Source organism: Tympanuchus pallidicinctus, unplaced genomic scaffold (genome assembly GCF_026119805.1).
Source record: "Tympanuchus pallidicinctus isolate F22 unplaced genomic scaffold, pur_lepc_1.0 scaffold3, whole genome shotgun sequence".
Taxonomy (NCBI): Eukaryota; Metazoa; Chordata; class Aves; order Galliformes; family Phasianidae; genus Tympanuchus; species Tympanuchus pallidicinctus.
This window is the reverse complement of record NW_026294747.1, coordinates 99874702-99894327: the sequence shown is the minus strand read 5'-3', so window position 1 is coordinate 99894327 and position 19626 is coordinate 99874702. Positions and strand designations below refer to the sequence as shown.

Genomic DNA, 19626 nt, shown 5'->3' with positions numbered 1-19626 from the left:
CGCAGGATAGCCAAGACATGGGGCTGTCTTCCCAGCACATTCAGTTCTGCTCCATTCCACAGAGCAATCTCTCACACTTTCTAGTGAAGATTTCTTCAAGTGATCAGGTATTGAACAGCAGCCAGTTTTACGTGGTAAAATGTATAAACTGTGTGAAGATGACCCAACTGATAGATCTCAAATCAGAGCTGCTCCACCAAGTTATCTAAGACACCTGTAGCTTCATATTCCTATTTCCCCCTCTTTTCCTTCCCACTTCTCAGAAGGAGTATTTCTCCACTGTTAAAGCACACGGCTGAAAAATCAATGGATCAATGTTCTTTGCTCCTCTATGATACTATTTTGTAATCTTGGGAACACTGTTTAATTTTTCTGTGCCTCAGATTCCTCGTCTGCAAAATGAAGATCACTGCTGTGAATTCACAAACATCTCATAATGGTACTGGGGGATTTTTGTATTTGAAATGTGTTTTGAGATCCTCAGAGCCATGATGGTGCTCTTGTAACATAAAAAATATTACTTTACCTGGCCACGGACTCAGAGATGCAAAGGGCAGCTGAAGAGGGGCCAGCCTTTTTCTTTATTGTTTGCCACACTGAAGGAAAGGAAAACAAGTTTCCAGCAAGAAAATACAGAAATAAGATAAACAGTTCTGGCACATATGATCCCTCACTAAATGATTTATGGAGTGTTCACAGTTGCATGGAATCGAGGATTTACAGCTTGTCCTTAGCAAAGGTGTTAAAAGGAGCATCTATAATGCAGCATCACACGTGGTTCAGGTGGTTACTGTATGCTGAGCTATGTAACTCACAAGGCATAACTCACCAGTCATCTTCATGTATGTACTTGGTCTACCTAAGTGTCTGAAGACAATCATAGCTGCTACACATCTTTCTGTTTACTTCACATGATCCAGATCAGAATGTTGTCTACTTAAAACCAAAACATCACCAGTGGGGACAGATCTGCAGTTGTGCACCAGCCCCCAAGGTATTTGAAAGAACACCTCCATGATATTGAAAGCTCAGTTGGAAATCTCCCTCAATCTACTCGAATTCCAGCAAATAAGCGTGCATAATCATGATGGAATCACAGAATGGTTTGGGTTGGAAGGGACCTTAAAGCTCACTCAGATCCAGCCCCCTGCTGTGGGCAGGGCTGCCACCCACTGGTCAGGCTGCCCAGGGCCCCATCCAACCAGACCTTCAGAATCTCCAGGGATTTGGAGATTGAAAGAAAAGAAATGAAGAAATGAAAGAATTTTCAGTGTCCCAGCTGATACAGTGCAATATGATGGTATTGGCTTTGTGCAGAGTAGTATCATTAAATATATGAATATATCAGTGAAACGATACTTAGGGTTTAGCAAGGCCCTTCTGCCCTTAGGCTAAGCTGCTGTCATTTCTCTTGTAGATATTAAATTTCTACTGGTTTTATGGATCATTTTAAATTCTGAAAACTACTTTATTATAAATTATATCTTGCCCCTTCGAGGTAATTGATAGTCTTCACTGCCTACTGTAATTCTGCATCCATTCCTATTGCCTCTTCAATCCAATCCAATACCCAGAAGTCCCAGAATATTCATGGTATTCATCATCCCTATTAGCCCAGAAATATGTTAATTTCTCTAATTCTTGAGCTAGAAATGAAGATGAGTTATATTTTTAGTTATGTAGGGTAAACTAAATCTACTAATGAAAAAATTGCTAATACACTGCTAATTGCTTACTTATGTAAGGTAAAAATCTATCTGTAAAACCCTCACTGTAATCAGCAATATTGTGTTATACAGCATGTGATGAAAGAGTCCACAGGCATGTAAGAAAATGAAATGACAATAATTGTGCCTCTTTAAAACATATTCTATTTTAATTTGCAAATATAAAGGCACACAGCTGATGACAGCTGAGAGGTTCCAAGTTTCATCACTTTGAGTCATTCTGAGTGCATGGGAGATCACTGGTCCTACCTAAGGCTTGCTTTAGGTCACAGAGGTGATATGGCAACAAGTGCTCAGGTGGAAGGCCCCTGACTCCTAGCAGATGTACCTGATAGCTCTGCAGATCTCCATCACTCACCTGCATCCCCTGGGTATATGTACATGGGGTACTGGGATGGAAGGGTATCCAGCTCACTGAGCCTTACTACGATATTGCAGTAAGATGTTTGCTGACAAGACAAAACAGAGCTGCCTCCTTCAGCACGGCTCCCCAGCCACACAAGCAGGACATAGTTTACACTGGAAGGAACCTGACTGGTTGTTCAGAGTGAACTTTCTCACCTGACATTGTAAGACTTGCAGTCACCCTGCAAGATCCCCAAAACATACAAGTGAAAGCTAGCTGCCGTCTCCCTTGTGAAGATTTCAGGTTCAAAAGTATTGCTTTCATTCATAGAATCACTGAATCATGAAGGCTGGAAAAGATGTATAAGATCACCTAGTCCAACAGCCAGTCTACCCTCACCATGCCCACTGACCACGTCCCTCAGTGCCACATCCACACGGTTCTTGAGCACTACCAAGGACGGTGACTGCACCACCTCCCTGGGCAGCCTGTTTTGCTCTCTCTCAGAAGAATTTCTTCCTAATACCTAACCTGAACATCCCCTGATGCAACTTGAGCCATTGCCTTTCATCCTATCACTGGTACCTGGGAGAAGAAGCCGATCCCCACCTCACCACAGCCTCCTTTCAGGCAGCTGTAGAGAGCAATCAGGTCTCCCCAGAGCCTCCCCTTCTCCAGACTGAACAATCCCAACTCCCTCATCCCACAGTTCAGGCCCCAGCACTTGGTCATGTTAATCCCCGACCATGCATTTTTATGGACTACTCAAGGCAGCAGGCAGTTATTTTGCAATAGGCCTTGTTTCTTTCCCTTCCTTCTCCAAAAAACTGCTAACCATTAATACAGCCGTGCAAATATGTTTCACTGCTGTGAAACAGGCAGTTCTTGTCCCATGGATTCCTGGGTATACAGTTTGCAATCTGACTGCTGCAGCCCCTCACCGAAGCACCAAGCTGCAGTAGCAACGCTGGCTGGTGCCCAGACAGCCCTCTTCTCTGGCTGTAGGCAGGCTCCATGACGGACACATCACTTCATCCTGCTGGGTCCCTTGGCTCCGCATCTGTGAAATGGGGATAAGTGGCATCGCACTGCTTGCCGCACGGTGTTCAGAAGTTGGGAAGTACCAAGTTGGGATCCGTGCTTCCCCATGCACAGCAGTCCTGTGAGGGCAGGGCTCCCGGGACACGTTACCTCACAGAAGCGCGGGAGGTGAACGTGAGGCCGAGGCACACGTGTGGAAGCTGGGGGCAGCTTTGTGAACGTTCAGGCACCGACACACACACCCGTCCCACAGAGCGGCAAACAAAACGGAAGAAAACGAAACGCAGAAGCAGAGGGTGACTTCGGCCGCCCGCACTGCTTTACTGCGCCTTCCCGCTACTCGCAGCCTCACACCGGCTCCGCCACACCCCGCGGCGCCGCACGGATCGCCCCGCTCCTCCCGGCGGAACGTTCTTCCCGCGCCGCACGGAACAGTTCCGCGTCGGACCGGGCGGTGCTGCGCTTCCGCCGGCGGTGGCGGCATGGCGGGCTTGGGGCTGCTGGCCCGGCTCGGTGCGCGGCTGTGGACGGTGGCGGCGGCGCCGGGGAGGCCGCTGCGGGCGGTGACGGCGGCGTCCGGCCATAGGTAGCGAGGAATAGGCTGCCGGGTCCCGGGGGGGAGGGCTGCGTTGCGCACATCATCCCCAGCGCTGCCGCTTCGGCCCTGGAGGTGTTGAAGAACCGTGTGGGTGTGGCACTGAGGGACGTGGGCAGTGGGCATGGTGGGGGCGGGATGGCCGCTGGACTGGATGATCTTAGGTGTTTTTTTCTGGCCTTAACGACTCTGTGATTCTAAGGGTCAGCTGTTTGAGTGACTGTGGTTGAGTAGCTTGCTGGCATAATGCCTTTGTTACTGCATGCTGTATTGTGCAGCTGTACAGCCTTGTATGTAGCGCACCACAGACGTACATGTCTTGGGTCATTGAGCTGATCAGACACCCAAACTGTTTCCCCCTCCTGGAAAGCTGGCAGCTGGGCTTTGCAGCCAGGCCTGTGCACGATGCAACATGGTGGCACGAGCATCTGTCTGAAGAGAACGAGCAGTTCCTCAGGAAGGTGGCAGCGGAGGAGTACAGAGCGCAGACAGCCAGCAAGCTGTGCCCACTGAAGGACGAGCCGTGGCCACTGAATGAGTGGAAACCAGGTGAGAAAACCTTCTGAAACACCAAAATGGAAGTGAAATTATCCTTGTTGCATTCAGTAATACCGAAGTTCTGCAGCCTTTTTGTCTGTGACCTGTCTTTGCTCTCTGTAAGGCAAAAAAAGCACTTTGTTCCAAATTCTGTTGTCATCCACATGGGTCTTCTCACGGCTTCGCAGACTGTGTTAGGCTGTTGTCTGATGTCAAATGATGTGGCCTTTCTGAAGGGTTGAGAACTTCATGTTGTGCTCTAGCCAGTGAGACACTAGAATCACTGCAGAGAGGTGGGATGTATTATATTACAGTTCTCATTGCAGCAGTATTTACAAGAACGCTTTGAACTGTGCATGTTTTACATTCTGGGGATTCTTTTTAGATGAGTTCTTAGCTTATTATCTGAATGTTGAGTGGCACTGGAACCTACCAGGTGCTGATTTGAACTGAAAGCTTCCCACGAGGGTGTTAACACCTTGTGATATTTTAAATGGTTTTTAGAGAACTGATGCATTGCATTTACTTACAAGGAAATGTATTTGATTTTTCAGGCATTTATTCTCCATCTGACATGTTCTGTTTTTCAAGCGGAGGACAGTGGGAAAGCACACATTTGACAGGGTGCCTTTGCCATACAGTTACAGTGTCAGAAACATGCAAAGAGAGGGGTGGGATGAACTGGAGAAGACTTTTTAATAGTTGGCTTGGTGCTAGGATTGTGCACAGGTGTTGTAATTTCACAGAAGAACATGCCTGAGACCTCACTGACAGTACTGTTGGTTCTGAGATGACTTCTTTCAAATGTTAGGCATGGAGTTGCATCTGTGCTCTCTTCTGATCTGCAGATTCTGTCAGAGTTGGTGTTGTTGCGGTGAAACTGGGAATGATGCCAATATGGACCAAGTCAGGAAAGAAGCACGCTGTCACACTGCTTAAGGTGAAACAAGTCATGCTGAATTTCATCCCCTTTACTGTATTCAGATTAACCAGAAGTCTCAAAAGTGAAGTGTATCATTTTGCAGAGAAAGAAATTCCTTTAAAAAAAAGAACAGTGTGGCTTTGCATAGCACACTGTGGCTATTCTCTATATGCTAGACTTTGTATGAGTAGAAGGGGTCTGCCTTCTGCCTCAAGTGTTCAGGTGCTGCAAAATTGGGCCAAGCAGAGGGGAGGTGGGAGAACAATGCGAAGTTGGATTACCCTTCCTGCTTTGCTTTTTTTTTGCCACCTTTATGCACTTTCAGATTAGTTCTACGTTGGTTGCTGAATCTTTGTAGCCATGAAGCTGCTTCTTGGTATTTTCTGGCAGACATTGCTGAGATGAAACTATTTTGCATACCTGCTGCTATCCAGTGACAAATGGGGGCTGTGAACACCACCAGGGTAATAGGATGAAGGACCAAAAGGCCAAAACACAGGCTCTTACTGCATGCTTTGCAGCTGCTTCCTGTAGAGATTTCCATAGAATCGTTTGAATTGGAAGGGACCCTTAAAGGCCATCCAGTCCAACTGCCCTGCGATGAAGAGGGACACCCACAGCTACATCTGCTGCTCAGAGCCCCATCCAGCCTGACCTTGAATGTCTCCAGGGATGGGGCATCCACCACCATTCTGGGCAACCTGTGCCAGTGCCTCACCACCCTCACTGTAAAAGACGTCTTCCTTATATCCAATCTAAGCCTCCCTTCTTTTAGTTTGAAACCATTTCCCCTTTTCCTGTCACAGAAAGAGCCTGTCCAGTTCTTTCTCATAGTCCCCCTTTAGATTATACACATCTTGCTCACAGAAGAAGGCAATAGGAGTTCAAAGAGCATTCACAAAAATGTAGGTATCATTTTACAAGTATCTTCTCTAAGTTAAGCCTTTAATTAATTAGGAAAAGAATGTTTATGGTAAAAGGGCAGCAGACGGCCTTGTCTGTACACTCTATCTCCTGTTACACAAATATGAATGAAGAAGAGAAGTACTTTGACATGCCATCATAATCTCTTACTCAAGTACAAAAGCATGAACATCTGCTTATGCTTAAGTAATCACTATTTCCCTTTTGTTAAGGTGCAAGACTGCCATGTTTTGAAGTACATTTCAAAGGAAGAGTCAGGTGGAAAAAGAGCAAGGCTACTTGTTGGAGGGAAAAACGCATCTCCTTTTTCTGTAAGTGAACTGCTTTGGGTATTTTTCTTGGAGTTGTTTCTCTTGTGATGACAGTGCAACAATAACACAAACAGAATTTTTCTAAAAGATGAATTGTCCTACTTGATGTGTTTGGAATCTGATCTTTGTCATGCTCGTGCTTGCTTATTTCCCTACTGCTAATCTCAGTTCTTGGTTAAGAGGTTTTTAGTGGTAATGCTGCACAGGTGTGTTGAGATTGGTATTTGGCAGCTAGTTTTACTGATGAAGAAGTGTGAGATGAGTTTTCAGGAAAATGGCTTAATGAACAGCAGTGATACCACACACTTGTTTGGAAGCCCCGCACACCTGATGCGGAGTTCCCAGCCTCCGTCAGTGCTTCTGGCTGCCTTCCAGAGCTGTCATCACTGCTGATGAGGAAAATTGAATTATAGATCAAGGCAGGAACGGAGCTTTCCCTCAAAGGGTCTTTTTTTCTGTGATCCATTATTTCTACCAAGTATCACTTTTCACATCTCGCAGTGTCCCAAGACTCATTTATTTGATTTAGGCAGGAAAGAAAATAGAGCTTGTGATTACTAAGCAGACTGTCTCCCTTTGAGATTCCGGCTTTTTTTTTTTTTTTCGTTTGCTAATCTCTTGGCTTTTTTCTTCCTTAAGCATTCAGTGGGTTCATGCTGTATTTTATCATCATTGCTTCTACTTTTTGTATGTTGCTTTGGTCCATTTCCACTTTCCAGCTGTGACATTTTTCCTGGAGAAATTGCAGCAGTGCTTTTTGTTTCCTATAACCTTGGTTTAAGACATTTGATAATGGTGAGAGTCAAACAGCTTTCAGTTTGTATTCTGCACGTTAGACTCCATACAACTGATCTCTTTGTGAAGGTGATGTTGGCTGTGATTTAGCATTTTTAGAGTCAAAATATGCAAGGGACAAAAAGGAGCAGAGAAACACATAGAGTGACATAAAAAGCCAATTCAAGCTTTTCCAGTGTTTTGCATTACTTAAATGATTCTCTTGGGGATTATTTTTTCCTATTGACTTGGTTAAGCTTATCCAGGCTGGATGTGGCTCTGGCCAGCCTGGTCTGGTGGTTGGCGACCCTGCACCTAGCAGGAGGATTGAAGCTAGATGAACAATTGTGGTCCTTTTCAACCCAGGTCATTCTATGGTTCTATAATTTTAATGAAGATATTGACTGAGTATCCTTGAACAGATAAATCTGTGTTGAGGACCTGGCCTAGATCTGAGCTCTGTGTAATTACCATCACCGTTGTCATCCTTGTATGGACTGCAGAGATTCTAAGAGAATTTGACCTGTGTTTTCTGACCAGTTATACTGCTCAGGAACCCACAGGGGATCTATTTTTCTGGTTTAACTGAGATTTGAGTCATTGTTCTCCTATGTTTATCTTGCAGCGTGTTGTTCTTTTCCTTTCTGAAGTGTTTGAATGCAAGAATTAAAAGAAAGTGGAATGATTCTGTGTTGTTTCTGTAAATTCCTCACAGAAACATCTGTCTTCCTTGGGTTCCTCACAGCTGCTGACTTTTTTTTCTATTTTCATGAATTCAACCCAGTGATTCCCTCAGTAATTTCACTGACAAAGAGACTTTCATGTATTTCTTCTGAGTGTCAAATTCCTTAAAAAAAATAAGAAGTGTTTGTGTTTTGCATCAAGCTAAAAAGAAATTCTGGCTGGTCTGGCCCGTTACAGCTTTTCCTCATAGGGGAGATGCTCCAGACCCTTTGTTATTTCTGTGGCTCTCTGTTGGATTCCTTCTAAGAGTCCTTTTTGAACTGAGGAGCCCAGAACTGGACTCTGAATTCAGCCTCACCAGGGCAGATTGGAGGGGGAGGATCACCTCCCTCGGCCTGCTGGCCACACTCTTTTTAATGCACCCTGGGATATCACTGGCCTTCTTGGCCACCAGGGCACACTGCTGGCTCTTGGCCAACTTGCTGACCATCAGGACGTCCAGGTCCTTCTCCACAGAGCTCATCTCAGAGGTCAGCCCCTAACTTGCACTGATGCATGCACTTATTCCTCCCCAGGTGCAGGACTTTATACTTACTCTTCTTAAACCTCATCAGTTTCCTCCCTGCCCAGCTCTCCGATCTCAGTATAGTAACACTTCTTCCAAAATATTTTTATATGCTTCCATGAAGTGAGGGCAGGTTCATTTTTTTCCTCTAACATTAGAAGACATTGTTGGTCTTTTTCAAGGAAGAACATTTGAGAATTCACGCAGTCTTCTCTTCTTGCCAGTGTTGCCTTTCAGGGGGTTTGTAAAGGCCGAGGTGGCATGACTGCTCGGAGACACCGTGCTAAGGTAGAATAGAAAACGTAAAGGCTGGATTTGGGTTGTGATGAGAAAGCCATTTTCTCCCTTTGATTTTCAGTTACTTTTGTTCAGCTGCAGTAGCTCCTTGCAGGCCCTGTGCTGAGCATGTGGCTCCCCTCAATGCTCTCTGGGTAGGCCGTTGCACACAGTGGTGGAAAAGAAGGGCTGACACGCAGACATCTAGTAGAGGAGGGATTTGCTTTGTGTTTTTATCTTCCAGTGTGGTACTGCACTTCAGTACAGTTGTCGTCCATTAATGCTTTAAATGTTCATGGTCTTTTGGGAGATTTTTGGATTTAATTGATAGCCTTTTTTAAAAAGGTAGTATTATCTGAAGCATTTTGTACTGTGAAATCCAGTTTAGAAATCACTTAAAAATAATTAAAAGAAACATCAGCCTTCAAAAGCTGTAACCATGTTTCCGCCTCAGGTGAGGACAGATTCATAAAGGTAGAGGTTGGGGCTTGTGGTTGAGTCAGAGCTGCTCCATCCTCTTGCTCCTTCATTTTTCATTCTCTTCTCGTAACACCTCACAACTTTTTAAAACCAAAAGGAAACACAGTGTGCAGATTTTAAAAGTAAACAAAATCAGTTCTAAAGTTTAGTCTGAAAAAACAAAGTTTTTTTGCTTGAGAGATAATTGCACCAAGGTCTTGAGAAGAGAAAGTAAGTGCTGTGACTGCCCAAGTGTGGCAGCACTGTCAGATGCTTCAGTTGCTTTCTGGAATTCATTTGAAGCCAAATCAACTGCATCACTTTTTCCTGCAACCTCGGTTAAGCGTTTCTGGAAGTTCTTGCAATGCCTGACTCTGTTGGTCTGATTTTATTTGTTAAGTGGAATAAATGTAATTTGTGGTGACGTGGAACTGAATGATTAGCAGCACTGAAAAGGAGCAAATGGTTTTCATAGAATTATAAAAATCACAGAATGGTTTGGGTTGGAAAGGACCTTAAAGCTCACCCAGTTCCAACCCCCTGCCATGGGCAGGGCTGCCATCTACTGGACCAGGCTGCCCAAAGCCCCGTGCAACCTGGCCTTGAGTGCTCCAGGGATGGAGCAAATTTAAATTATTATTTACAATTTAAATTATTATTTAAATTTCCAGAACATTTTGAAAGGAGTTGAAGTTGTGAAAAAGCACTGATACATTTAACATGTGTTGTAAATGATTGGTTTCCTCCCCATGATCTTAGAAATCTTCATTTACCTCTTGTTCATGCAATGCAGCTCTGAGCTAACTACTCAAAAAATGAAGTGCAGCCACAGGAATTATAAATGTATTTTATAGAGGGTTAAAATATTACTCTCAAGATAAAAATGGAGTATGATGTCTGCCTGAGTGGTGTTGACCATCTCTAATCACTTTCTGTGCTCTGAGTATTTTAAGATTTTTTTTATTTATTTTTTTTTTTAATGGCTGCTGTTTGTTACAGAAATCAGAGGCTGAAATGGAAATTTTTAGAGAAGCTGGAGTACCAAGGAAGCAGAAAGTTACATCGTTTAATGTGACAGATGATGCCATAATTAAACCAGGTAATCTTTTTGATCAGCTGACTTAGATGCAGTCATTTATTGTCTGCCATTTCTTGTAGATCTAATCTAAGTCAAAAAGTGTGTTACGTTTTTGTTTTCTGAGGAATTTTGCCAACTATTGCAGAACTCTTATTTCTCTGGACTGGGCACAAACAGACTTGTTTTGTATCTTTATTTGCTTCCAAGGATGTTTTTTAGCAAGGGCTATTTGATGCAGTGTGGTAACTGATAAAAATCAAGTCTGGCATGAAGAGGAAGTCTAGAGTAATTAATGGAAGCAAGTGCTTGATATATAACAGAATTTCAGGTTTTCAATACACTGATTTTTACTGAAGTCAATAAGAGAGTGTATTTTTAATGTGTAACATCCTTCACGTGCCTCATCTCACATCAGTTGCTTGCTGCTGACAGACCTGTTAGCCCAGGCTTGTATGGGTCATGTGATGACATCAGGCATGTTAGCCCAAGTCTATATGGGTCATAAAATAACATTATTTGATGTGAGGATTTTTGTTCTTGAGCAATAGGGAAGGTTTACATCATTAATACAGATTTGAAAATCACGTGATGTTAGTTGTGGATATGACATGATTAAAATTTCATTTCTTTAATTGACTACAACACAGTGGAAGCTCTGCTAGAACTGTAGCTCTGTGGGTCTTCAGATTAAAATTCATTTGTAGGTAAACGAGGTTTGTTTACAATTGTGTTTGTCTTTTAAATGGTGCTTATAAAAGAATATTGCATTTGGACAAAAAAAAAAGCTGAAGGCAAATCTCTAATTAAAATTTTAACTTTGATCAAGTGGGAAATTACAATCGACTGAGTGATGTCATTGACCTACAGTAGCTCTGGTCCTACTAAAAGTCGTGTATAGATAATTCCCAAGTGGATGTTCTTCTGTTGCAGTCTTTGGTTTAGAAACACCAAGTCCAGACAAAGAGGAGAAACTGCAAAGCTTTTTTTTTCCCTTTTTTTTTTTTTAATCCCCTAACCCCTCCACACTTTGTGAGGTGCTAGTTGTTACAAGGGGAGCATATTCTGTTTTCTTGCCAAGTTTGTTTATTGTGTCTTACCTAATTCTGTATTTGGGGCTTTTTTCATTGTCTCAAATGCAACATTTTTAAGTACAGCCCCAACCCCTCCTTCCTACTCATCTGAAATGGGGTGAGCAACTGAGAAAGGGGCTTAAGTTGCAATTAGCAAGCACCTATTTCAGTCACTTCAGAGGTTTATAAAGAAGCACAAATAATACATGGATTAAAAACAGAACTCTCTTGTGACTGTAGTCAAATGTGGATGGCAATGACTGGTATGATTTGAGCGTTTTGGCACTTGGCTCAAAATGATCTCTCCTCTTCTTTGAAGGTACTCCTCTGTATGCTGCTCACTTCCGCCCGGGGCAAGTTGTGGATGTTACTGCAAAAACGTACGTTCCCAATGTTCTCATGTATGCTTTATCCTTCTGATGGCCTGTTGAATTCTTTGTTCTGCTTTGGCTTGAATTTACAGCTCAGCAAAAGTTGAGATACAGTTGCAATGGAAATCTACTCTGCCCTTGGTCAGAAATAGCAGACTATCTTTCTCCTCTGAAGCTTTTGAATTTTGACATGGTTTGTAAACAGAAAAAACCTGAACCCTTAGGGCTATGGTTGTGCATGTGCTATCTGTCACAAATGTGATGAGTGCTGAAGGGCTTGACGCAGCCCAAGGAAGAGCTGCTCATGCTCAGTACGGGCCTGGAGGTCAGCAGTGCAGCCTGTGTGATATGTGCAGATGGGAGGAAGGAAGTGCCAAGAGGCCTCAACTCTCAGCAAAGCTGTCTTAATTTTGATTTGGTGAAGAGATGCAAGCAGATTAATAATGTTGACAGAAAGAAAAGCAAAAAGATAGTGAGTACATTTAGCTGGACAACAGAACTGTCAAATTACTGGATTGTTTTCTCTCATATTCCAGCTCATCTCTTCTGCCAGCACCAGCTAATGATCTTTTTACTTTAACGTAGGAGGAATGATTTCCTCTCAGACCACAGAATGCCAAATTAGGATTGAAGTGCTAGAGGGTGTCAGAAGAGTATCTGGCATCTTGCCACAGGAACTAGTCATGCTTCATCTGTTACATACACGATTGCCATTGCTCAAGAGAAATGAGAGCTATCTCCATGTGTTAGTGAAGTGTTTTTGTTGCATAGTGCCACCAAGATAATATTTTCCATTTGATGTTTAGCTTTTTGTGCAATGGAGATAACACCAAACTGGCTTTGTTTGAAGTGGCGTCCATTGCAATTGTCTCACATACATATTAGAAATGCCTAATGCTACTCACAGGGCTTTGCATATATTGGGGGAAATGGACTGTTTCAACACGGCAGAATAGTCAGCTCTCATATGGCTCAACTGAATACACCTATAAGGGCACCTTATCAAGGAGTTCTCTGGAATTAGCATTTTTCTATGTCAGATTTGCTTATGCAAACTTGCACCTGGTGCATTATTAATTCAGCATCTAAACTGTGTTCAGAGAGCAGCAGTTGGGAGGCAACGGCTTGTTTGTAAAGCAAAATACTTGCATAATCAGGAATACGAGCATTCCATGCATGCAGAGTGCATGTCACACTCGGTTAATTCAGAAGAGCTTTGTTTTTGTAGTAGTTATTTCCAAGTGCTTAGGAAGGCTTCTTGCCACCTTAGGAGATACTGGTAAGCATCCTCAGAGTTCTGATTTCTATCTCACTGTCTGCATTTGAACCTATGAGCCACCTGAGAACAGACAATGTTCCTGCCTGTGTTCAGTGATTCCATCTCTTCTTGTTAGACAGTATTTTCATCTATTTGTGTGATCCAGTTTTGGAAATTAACTGTTTGTACCACTGATACTGGCAGCATGTCATCCTAATGTACAGGTGCCCGTTGTAAAGGGAGAAGAAAAAATTCTTAAATTGAAAGGAGAAATCAGGATTTTCTTTATCATGGATTTTTTTGTTGGTATGATCCCCTAATCATTCCAGTCTTTCTATGTCTGATATTTTTTTAAGCCTCTTTCTGTGCCATTCTGACTGTTACTTTAATTAATAACCACTCTTCTGGAGCTCTGCATTATATTACCTTGATTGTTGGGAAATAATTGAATTATTTGAGTACATTTCAGTTTTTCTTTAGGTTTTTACTTATTATTATATTATTCCACATATTACCATCCAGTGTTTATTAGTCCCATTCTTGGATGGGTTTTGTTTTTATTTTTCAGAATACTGTATCCATCATTCTTAGTTACTGTCCATGTAAGGAACACAGATTTCGCAAAAATATCCAAGAAATGCTTTGATGAAGAGTGAACAATTTATTTTGGGAACGATGACTGCATTGGTCTGTAGCATTAGGGCTGCACTTTGGGATAGAAGTGAGAATATGCTTGTTGTTAGACTTGTGTCGGGACCACACTGAAGAGGATACATCTTCTCTTTTCTGTAGGAGGAAGGAATCTGTGAAGGTTTGGTCCATAGGCTGAAATTAGCCTTTACTCTGTAGGGTCTCATTTGTAGAGATGATGGTGGGCACTTGGAGGTCAGAAGCCGTATCGGCATTTTGAAAAGTTATGTAAGAATATTGTGCTGAGTCACAGCAGGAGGCAACTTCTATTTCCCTGGTTCAAACTGTTACAGATTAAAAACCCAATAATTGCTACCACTGCTAGCACAGTTTTCAGAAATACTTCTTACACAAACACGTATTTCACATTTGTGAGACTGTCAAGATGTTTTTTTATTTGAGAAAAACAGTGAAGTGTGCAATGCTGGAAGTCATTGGATGATCATAGTGATGCTGCTTTTCATAACATTATTAGTTTTATTTAAATAAAAAAAAAAAAAAAAAGAAAGAAAATGTGCCACCCCTGTCAGAAGGGAATATAGTGGGATGTATAAACAATGTTTAAATGTTTACTGACTGTTAATGATCCAGATGAGCACAGTGTCCCTTTGTACACTTCCTGTGCCAAGGTGAAAATCAGAAGTGATCCTCAAACACGATAAGGTTTTGTTTTGTTTTTTAGTTCTCTATTGTATGTTAAACAAACTGCTAGTATTATGTTTCAGAAAAGACTTGGTTGGTATCTTGGTTAGATTTGGTTATCAAAATGTAGGGTAGGTTTTTTGTTTGCTTGTTTACTTGGGGATATCTGCTTTTAAACTTTCCTTGGAAATATCATCTTTTGAAATGTTTTGATTCATTTATGTCTCTGAAGAAGAGCACTCACAGCAACAAGAAGGCTCAGCTAGGGATAGAGAGAGTTTATTTTATGTGAAGTCTCTTAATTTGCTTGGCACAGTATGCATAGCTTCTAAAACTCTGACAGTAGGCAGCGTCAGTCGGGGAGCTGTCAGTCCTGGTAGAGCTGAATTTTTTTCTTAGTCCTCGTCAGCAATTTAAAATCCAGTCCTTAAATTTCATAGTTGTTTTTAAAGTAGGCTTGTCCTCTGTCCCAGAGGTATGTATCAAAAATACACAGTATTTGGCACAGGAGTGAACCTCACAATTTCTGTGGCCTGTTAGTCATTTTTAGCCCTAATGTTCTTTAAAATATATATCACAATCCAGAAATGATTCTGTTAAGGACTGTGTTATTTGATGTGTTTGAGCTGGCATAGCTCCCCAAAGAGGTGGTGGTGTTTCCTCCTGCACAGCTCTTCTAGCTTGCTGCCACCATGAGGTACATGAAGGAGAAGTGCTCTGTGATGTACCTGTTCTTCACTGGTCAGGCTTTCAACCGGACCAGTCACATGCACCAGCTTGCTCCTCAGTGTGGTACAAAGATGTCCAAAACATGAGGTGGGAGGAGGTGGGACAGGGCCTTAAACTAGTAGCCTGAGTGCTGGATGGAGCATGAGTTGGATTAGATTTTTTTTCTGCCACTTCTTTGCCTTTCATGTGAACGTTTTCTGAAACTCATGAAACATCAGAAATTTTGTCACTCCAAAGAAATAGCAGAACGTGATTATTTTTGGAACGTGCAAATGGTGACTTCTTAAGTGCTTAGTGGCTTTATTTGAGCTTCATAGGCTAACAGCATCATCTGAATCCAAAAATATTCTCTATAGTTGTCTGAAATCATTTGACTGAATAGGTGGAGTTTTCTTCCTCTACAGTACCTAAATAATTTTTCTTTAAATCAGCTAAGTTCAGTAGTGTGCGTTACTTACAGTGCTTTATTTTGGTATCTTTCAAATGAGTGTTGGGTCATTAGTTACTGGCATTTTGCTTCTATCAGACCTAGAAATTGAGGTTTTGTAAGAACTGTGTAATTGAATTGAATGGCTGCTTCCCAGCAGGTGAGGTTAGAACAACTGTATCTAATTGAACTCTAGCTCTACAGAATGATTATTTTCGTTACCTTTAGCGTTCATGTTAGTTTTGCGTATGCGGGATTGTTGCCTGTGGTTCCTTTATGGGATCCAAGCAATCATGCTTCAGTGGAGCTAAGTAAAGTAAGTGACTAAATTCATTGTATTACAAAAGAATACATGCTTGGTATACTGTCAAGCCTAATGAAGAGAGGTCTGATGCATGCTTGTTCAGGTATTGTTTTAGTCCTTGATTCGAGCCAAGACAACAGGTAGCAAGTGTCTTATCAAGAAATCTTAACAATGCAAGTAGGATGAGAAATGTTGTATATTTTAATGTAAGTTCTTGATAACCATCTCACAGATACCACACATGCAACTTGATTCTTTCAGAGTAAAATCTAGATGTTAATTCTGTTTGAAATATGGGTCTAGATTAAGGTCCCACTATGCAAAACCACAGCGTTTTTGAAAATATTTTAAGTTAGCAGAGCTATACTTAGTAAAAAATTTTGGGGGTGCACCTTTTCTTATACGTTTGAGTTTGTTTGAAATCAGAACTGTATGTTTACAGTTAAGGATTTCGTAGAAAAAAAAAATGGAGGCATTCCAAGATGAGGTGGTGATGTAGGTCATCAAAAGAGAAGTAACTGTGGGAAAGATAACATGTTTCATTGGTATCTTTTAGGGGTAATCCTATTGTATTTCATATATGGTAACTATATGCTGTAATCTTTTGATTTTGGACTAGCTCACACTAAGAAATACTTGGTGGAAATGAACTTACAAGACTTATTAACAGAGGATGTAGCATTCTCATGCTGGAATTTTCTGTTTTGTTCACTTTTGGAAAATATCACTTGGTTTGGTAATTTTTTTTGCATGTGACTGGTGATATTTGTTGTATTCATTCACACTTAGTAACTTTTAAAATGAGTGAAGAGAGCAACGAAGCAATCTGCAATTAATTGGTGATACTAAGAGCTGACAGCTAGCATCTGTTAGAAGCTGACAACAATGTGTTACAAATAATTGTTCTTTTTAGGCAGAATTCAGGAAGTTAAAGGCAACTGTATACTGGTATAAATCTCTGTTCAGCATTGTTTCTTGAACAGCGTGCATCTTAAATTCTTTTCCTTACTTGTATGAGATAAGTACTAGTTTCAAAACCACTTTGCATTTTGTACAAATGGAAGAATGTAAGATCTTGCACTAGAAGTAAATTCTAAGTGATGAAAAATTATTCATAGTATTTATTCTTTGCATATAATAGAGAAATTGCCACTTGAGAACAGATCACAGGCTCATCAACATGGACTCAGGTTGCAAGTATGGTATTGTTCTAGAGTGACCAAGGAACATTAGCTGAGCCTGATTGAACAGTCCTCCTTTTTACTTGGGTTTAAATAGATCCTAGCAGTTCCTTACTGAATTTTAGACTTTGTTTGATTTACGTAATCCTGTAGCTTTTATTCTGGCTCCAGTTTCATTTCAGAAAAAAAGATGGGGAAGACCTACATGCTGTCTATATAATTGCTTTTCATCTTGACAGGTGCTTAAAGAATGTTGTATACAGCTTTTTCTTTCTTAACAAAAAAAATGAAAAACTCCAGAATGAAACAAAACTAGAGTTCCTTCTTACTAAATTATTTATTAAAAACCATTTATTTTATGTAATTTATAAAACTTTGTTTTGAATCATAATGGTGATTTGAGGGTCATGTTGAGTGGAAAACTTAAAGTTCAGAAAATGGTAAGATTAAGTGCATTTGTAGGTAATTCAATGACCTTCAGCGAGTTCTTAACATGGGAGAAGTGAAAATATTCTAAAGAATGATTGAATAAATATGATGAAAGAGCATTGGTAGTTAGTAAAGCTTTAAAGGTTAGGAAAAATTCTAATTTCACAATGGAGATCTCTTTCTTAGCCTTTATCAGAATATTTCAGATATTGATGACTGTTTTCATATTCCAAATCGATAGATACCTGAGAAATGTAATGTTTACCAGTATACTATTTTTCCAATCTGTACAAAGTTTCTATACATTTTCTTAAGGTTTTGGTGTTATAAACTGAATGTGTGTATAGCCAAAGAGAAAACTAATAGTAGATAAGCATCTACTATCATTCTATTGCATCATGCATAATATAAATCATTAAACTCTAAGAACTCTTGTATCTCGTTACGTTTGATGAAATAAATAGTTTCTCAAAAGTCATCTCTTGGAAATATAAAAATGCAATCCTGCTAGAAATACTTAATATTTTACTGGAAAGTACAGTATACAGGGTTCAAAATTGTTGATTTCTTAAAAGTGATCTGAACAAAATGAAATATTGAAGTGGTTCGTGACTTCAGGGATTTTGCTTCTTGGTTGAAGTTGACAGTAGTGTTTTCTTTTGAAATAGTGCTTTAGATGGCTCTGTGGTTTTCTATGAATTGCAAGAATGTTTCTGCAGCTAAAGAATTAATCATGGCCCCCAGTGTGCTCTCTCTGCTAAGTGCACAGCTGTTGTATGACGCACTTGCACTTGGCTTTGGAGAGTTTGCTAATTCCATCTTCCAGTAGAGATGCCAGAAGCAGTCTACTTGGAAAACATGGCTGTAATGGATAGTTCTAAAAGAAAAAATTGCTGCAGGCAAGTAGGCCACCAATCAGAGTATTCAAGTGGAAGAGGAAAGAACCTCCCTTTGGAAATGTCGATGTTTTCAGCATTTGTCTATTTTTCTCTTCACTTCTGCTATCAGGGAAGATGACCAAGTGTTGTCCATTGGTACAACTACAACATGGAAGTATGCATGATTATTCCCAGTTTTATTTTCCTGTGTTTGGCTGGAAGGTTCTGATGCTGCAACTAACAGGACTGCAGCATTGGGAAGTGCATTAGCGGAGAAAGGATCTCTATAAATTGGATCATCTTGTTACAATAATTAAATGATCAGGGCAGCCACAAGCCCTGTGGACAGACTTTTCCTTTTGGAAACTGACAATGTGGATTTAAGCACACACTGTAATCTGCTTTTCTTTTGTGTAACAATGAGCCAGATTTTCCTGTTGAGTCTCTCCTTGCAGTAGACAGAGCTCCAGAACCAGTAATTATATTTGCCTCAAATGTTGAGGCATTGAAGATGCTTTATTTGTTACTTTGTTTTACAGCTTGTCAGATGAGTCCAGATCAAATTTGTTAAATGCTTTTACTACAGACTGTGTAGCGAAAACAAGCTGTGTTCAAGAGATGGACCTATTGTAGTTGGGAGAAGAAATGTTTCTTTGTTTATCTTGAAGTCCAAGCAGCCATACTCTTCCTTTCTTGACACTGCCTTTCATTAAGTTGTGGTATATTTTGTTATACAGCTACTTTTGGTTGGGGTTTTTGTTTTTATGGTGTCAAATATTGACATTGGTTAAAATTTTTTCGTAATACCACATACAGACACAGCTGGGAACATTGTATATCGTTGTAGCATGACTCCATCATGCTTCTTACTCTCTAAAGCAACACTGAAGTGTTGTACTAGAATATGTTCACTGTATAGATATATTTAAAATATTTTCTTGTATCTGAAGAACTTTGCTAAAAGTAAAAAGTAAACATTTATAAAATGTTAATGAGTCTGACTTAAAGTATTGTTTATTGCTGGAAACTTTACTGTAAGTCTAACCCAGACTTGTTTCTTTATTGTTTTCTTTACAGAATTGGTAAAGGGTTTCAAGGTGTCATGAAAAGGTGGGGATTTAAAGGCCAGCCTGCCAGCCATGGCCAAACTAAAACTCACAGACGTCCTGGAGCAATATCTACCAATGTAAGGATTCTTATGCCTTCCCACTTTCTGTTGTAAACATTCTCCTGTATATTTAGAACTACTAACTGGAAATGAATTATTTGCTCTGTGGCAGCAGAGAACCCCAGCTGTTCCAAGTGAGATTCAGAAACCTGTATAATGAACAGTGCAGATAAATGTATGAGTGTACTTTATTGCTGGTAAGCAGCTGAGCAAATTGTGGCAATCTTGTACTGTAGCTGA

The 19626-nt window shown here is 40.8% G+C and overlaps 1 protein-coding gene across 1 annotated transcript in view; it reads left to right on the top strand.

Moving 5' to 3' along the window:
* Positions 1–3578: 3578 nt before the first annotated feature.
* Positions 3579–19626, top strand: part of MRPL3 (mitochondrial ribosomal protein L3) — a 28129-nt gene continuing 12081 nt past the window's right edge. Inside the window, exons 1-7 of the mRNA XM_052696311.1 lie at positions 3579–3700; positions 4080–4258; positions 5095–5186; positions 6305–6403; positions 10161–10260; positions 11629–11689; positions 19296–19404. Of these exons, the coding sequence (XP_052552271.1) occupies positions 3597–3700; positions 4080–4258; positions 5095–5186; positions 6305–6403; positions 10161–10260; positions 11629–11689; positions 19296–19404 (744 nt within the window). The 5' untranslated portion in view covers positions 3579–3596. The remainder of the gene's footprint in view (positions 3701–4079; positions 4259–5094; positions 5187–6304; positions 6404–10160; positions 10261–11628; positions 11690–19295; positions 19405–19626) is intronic.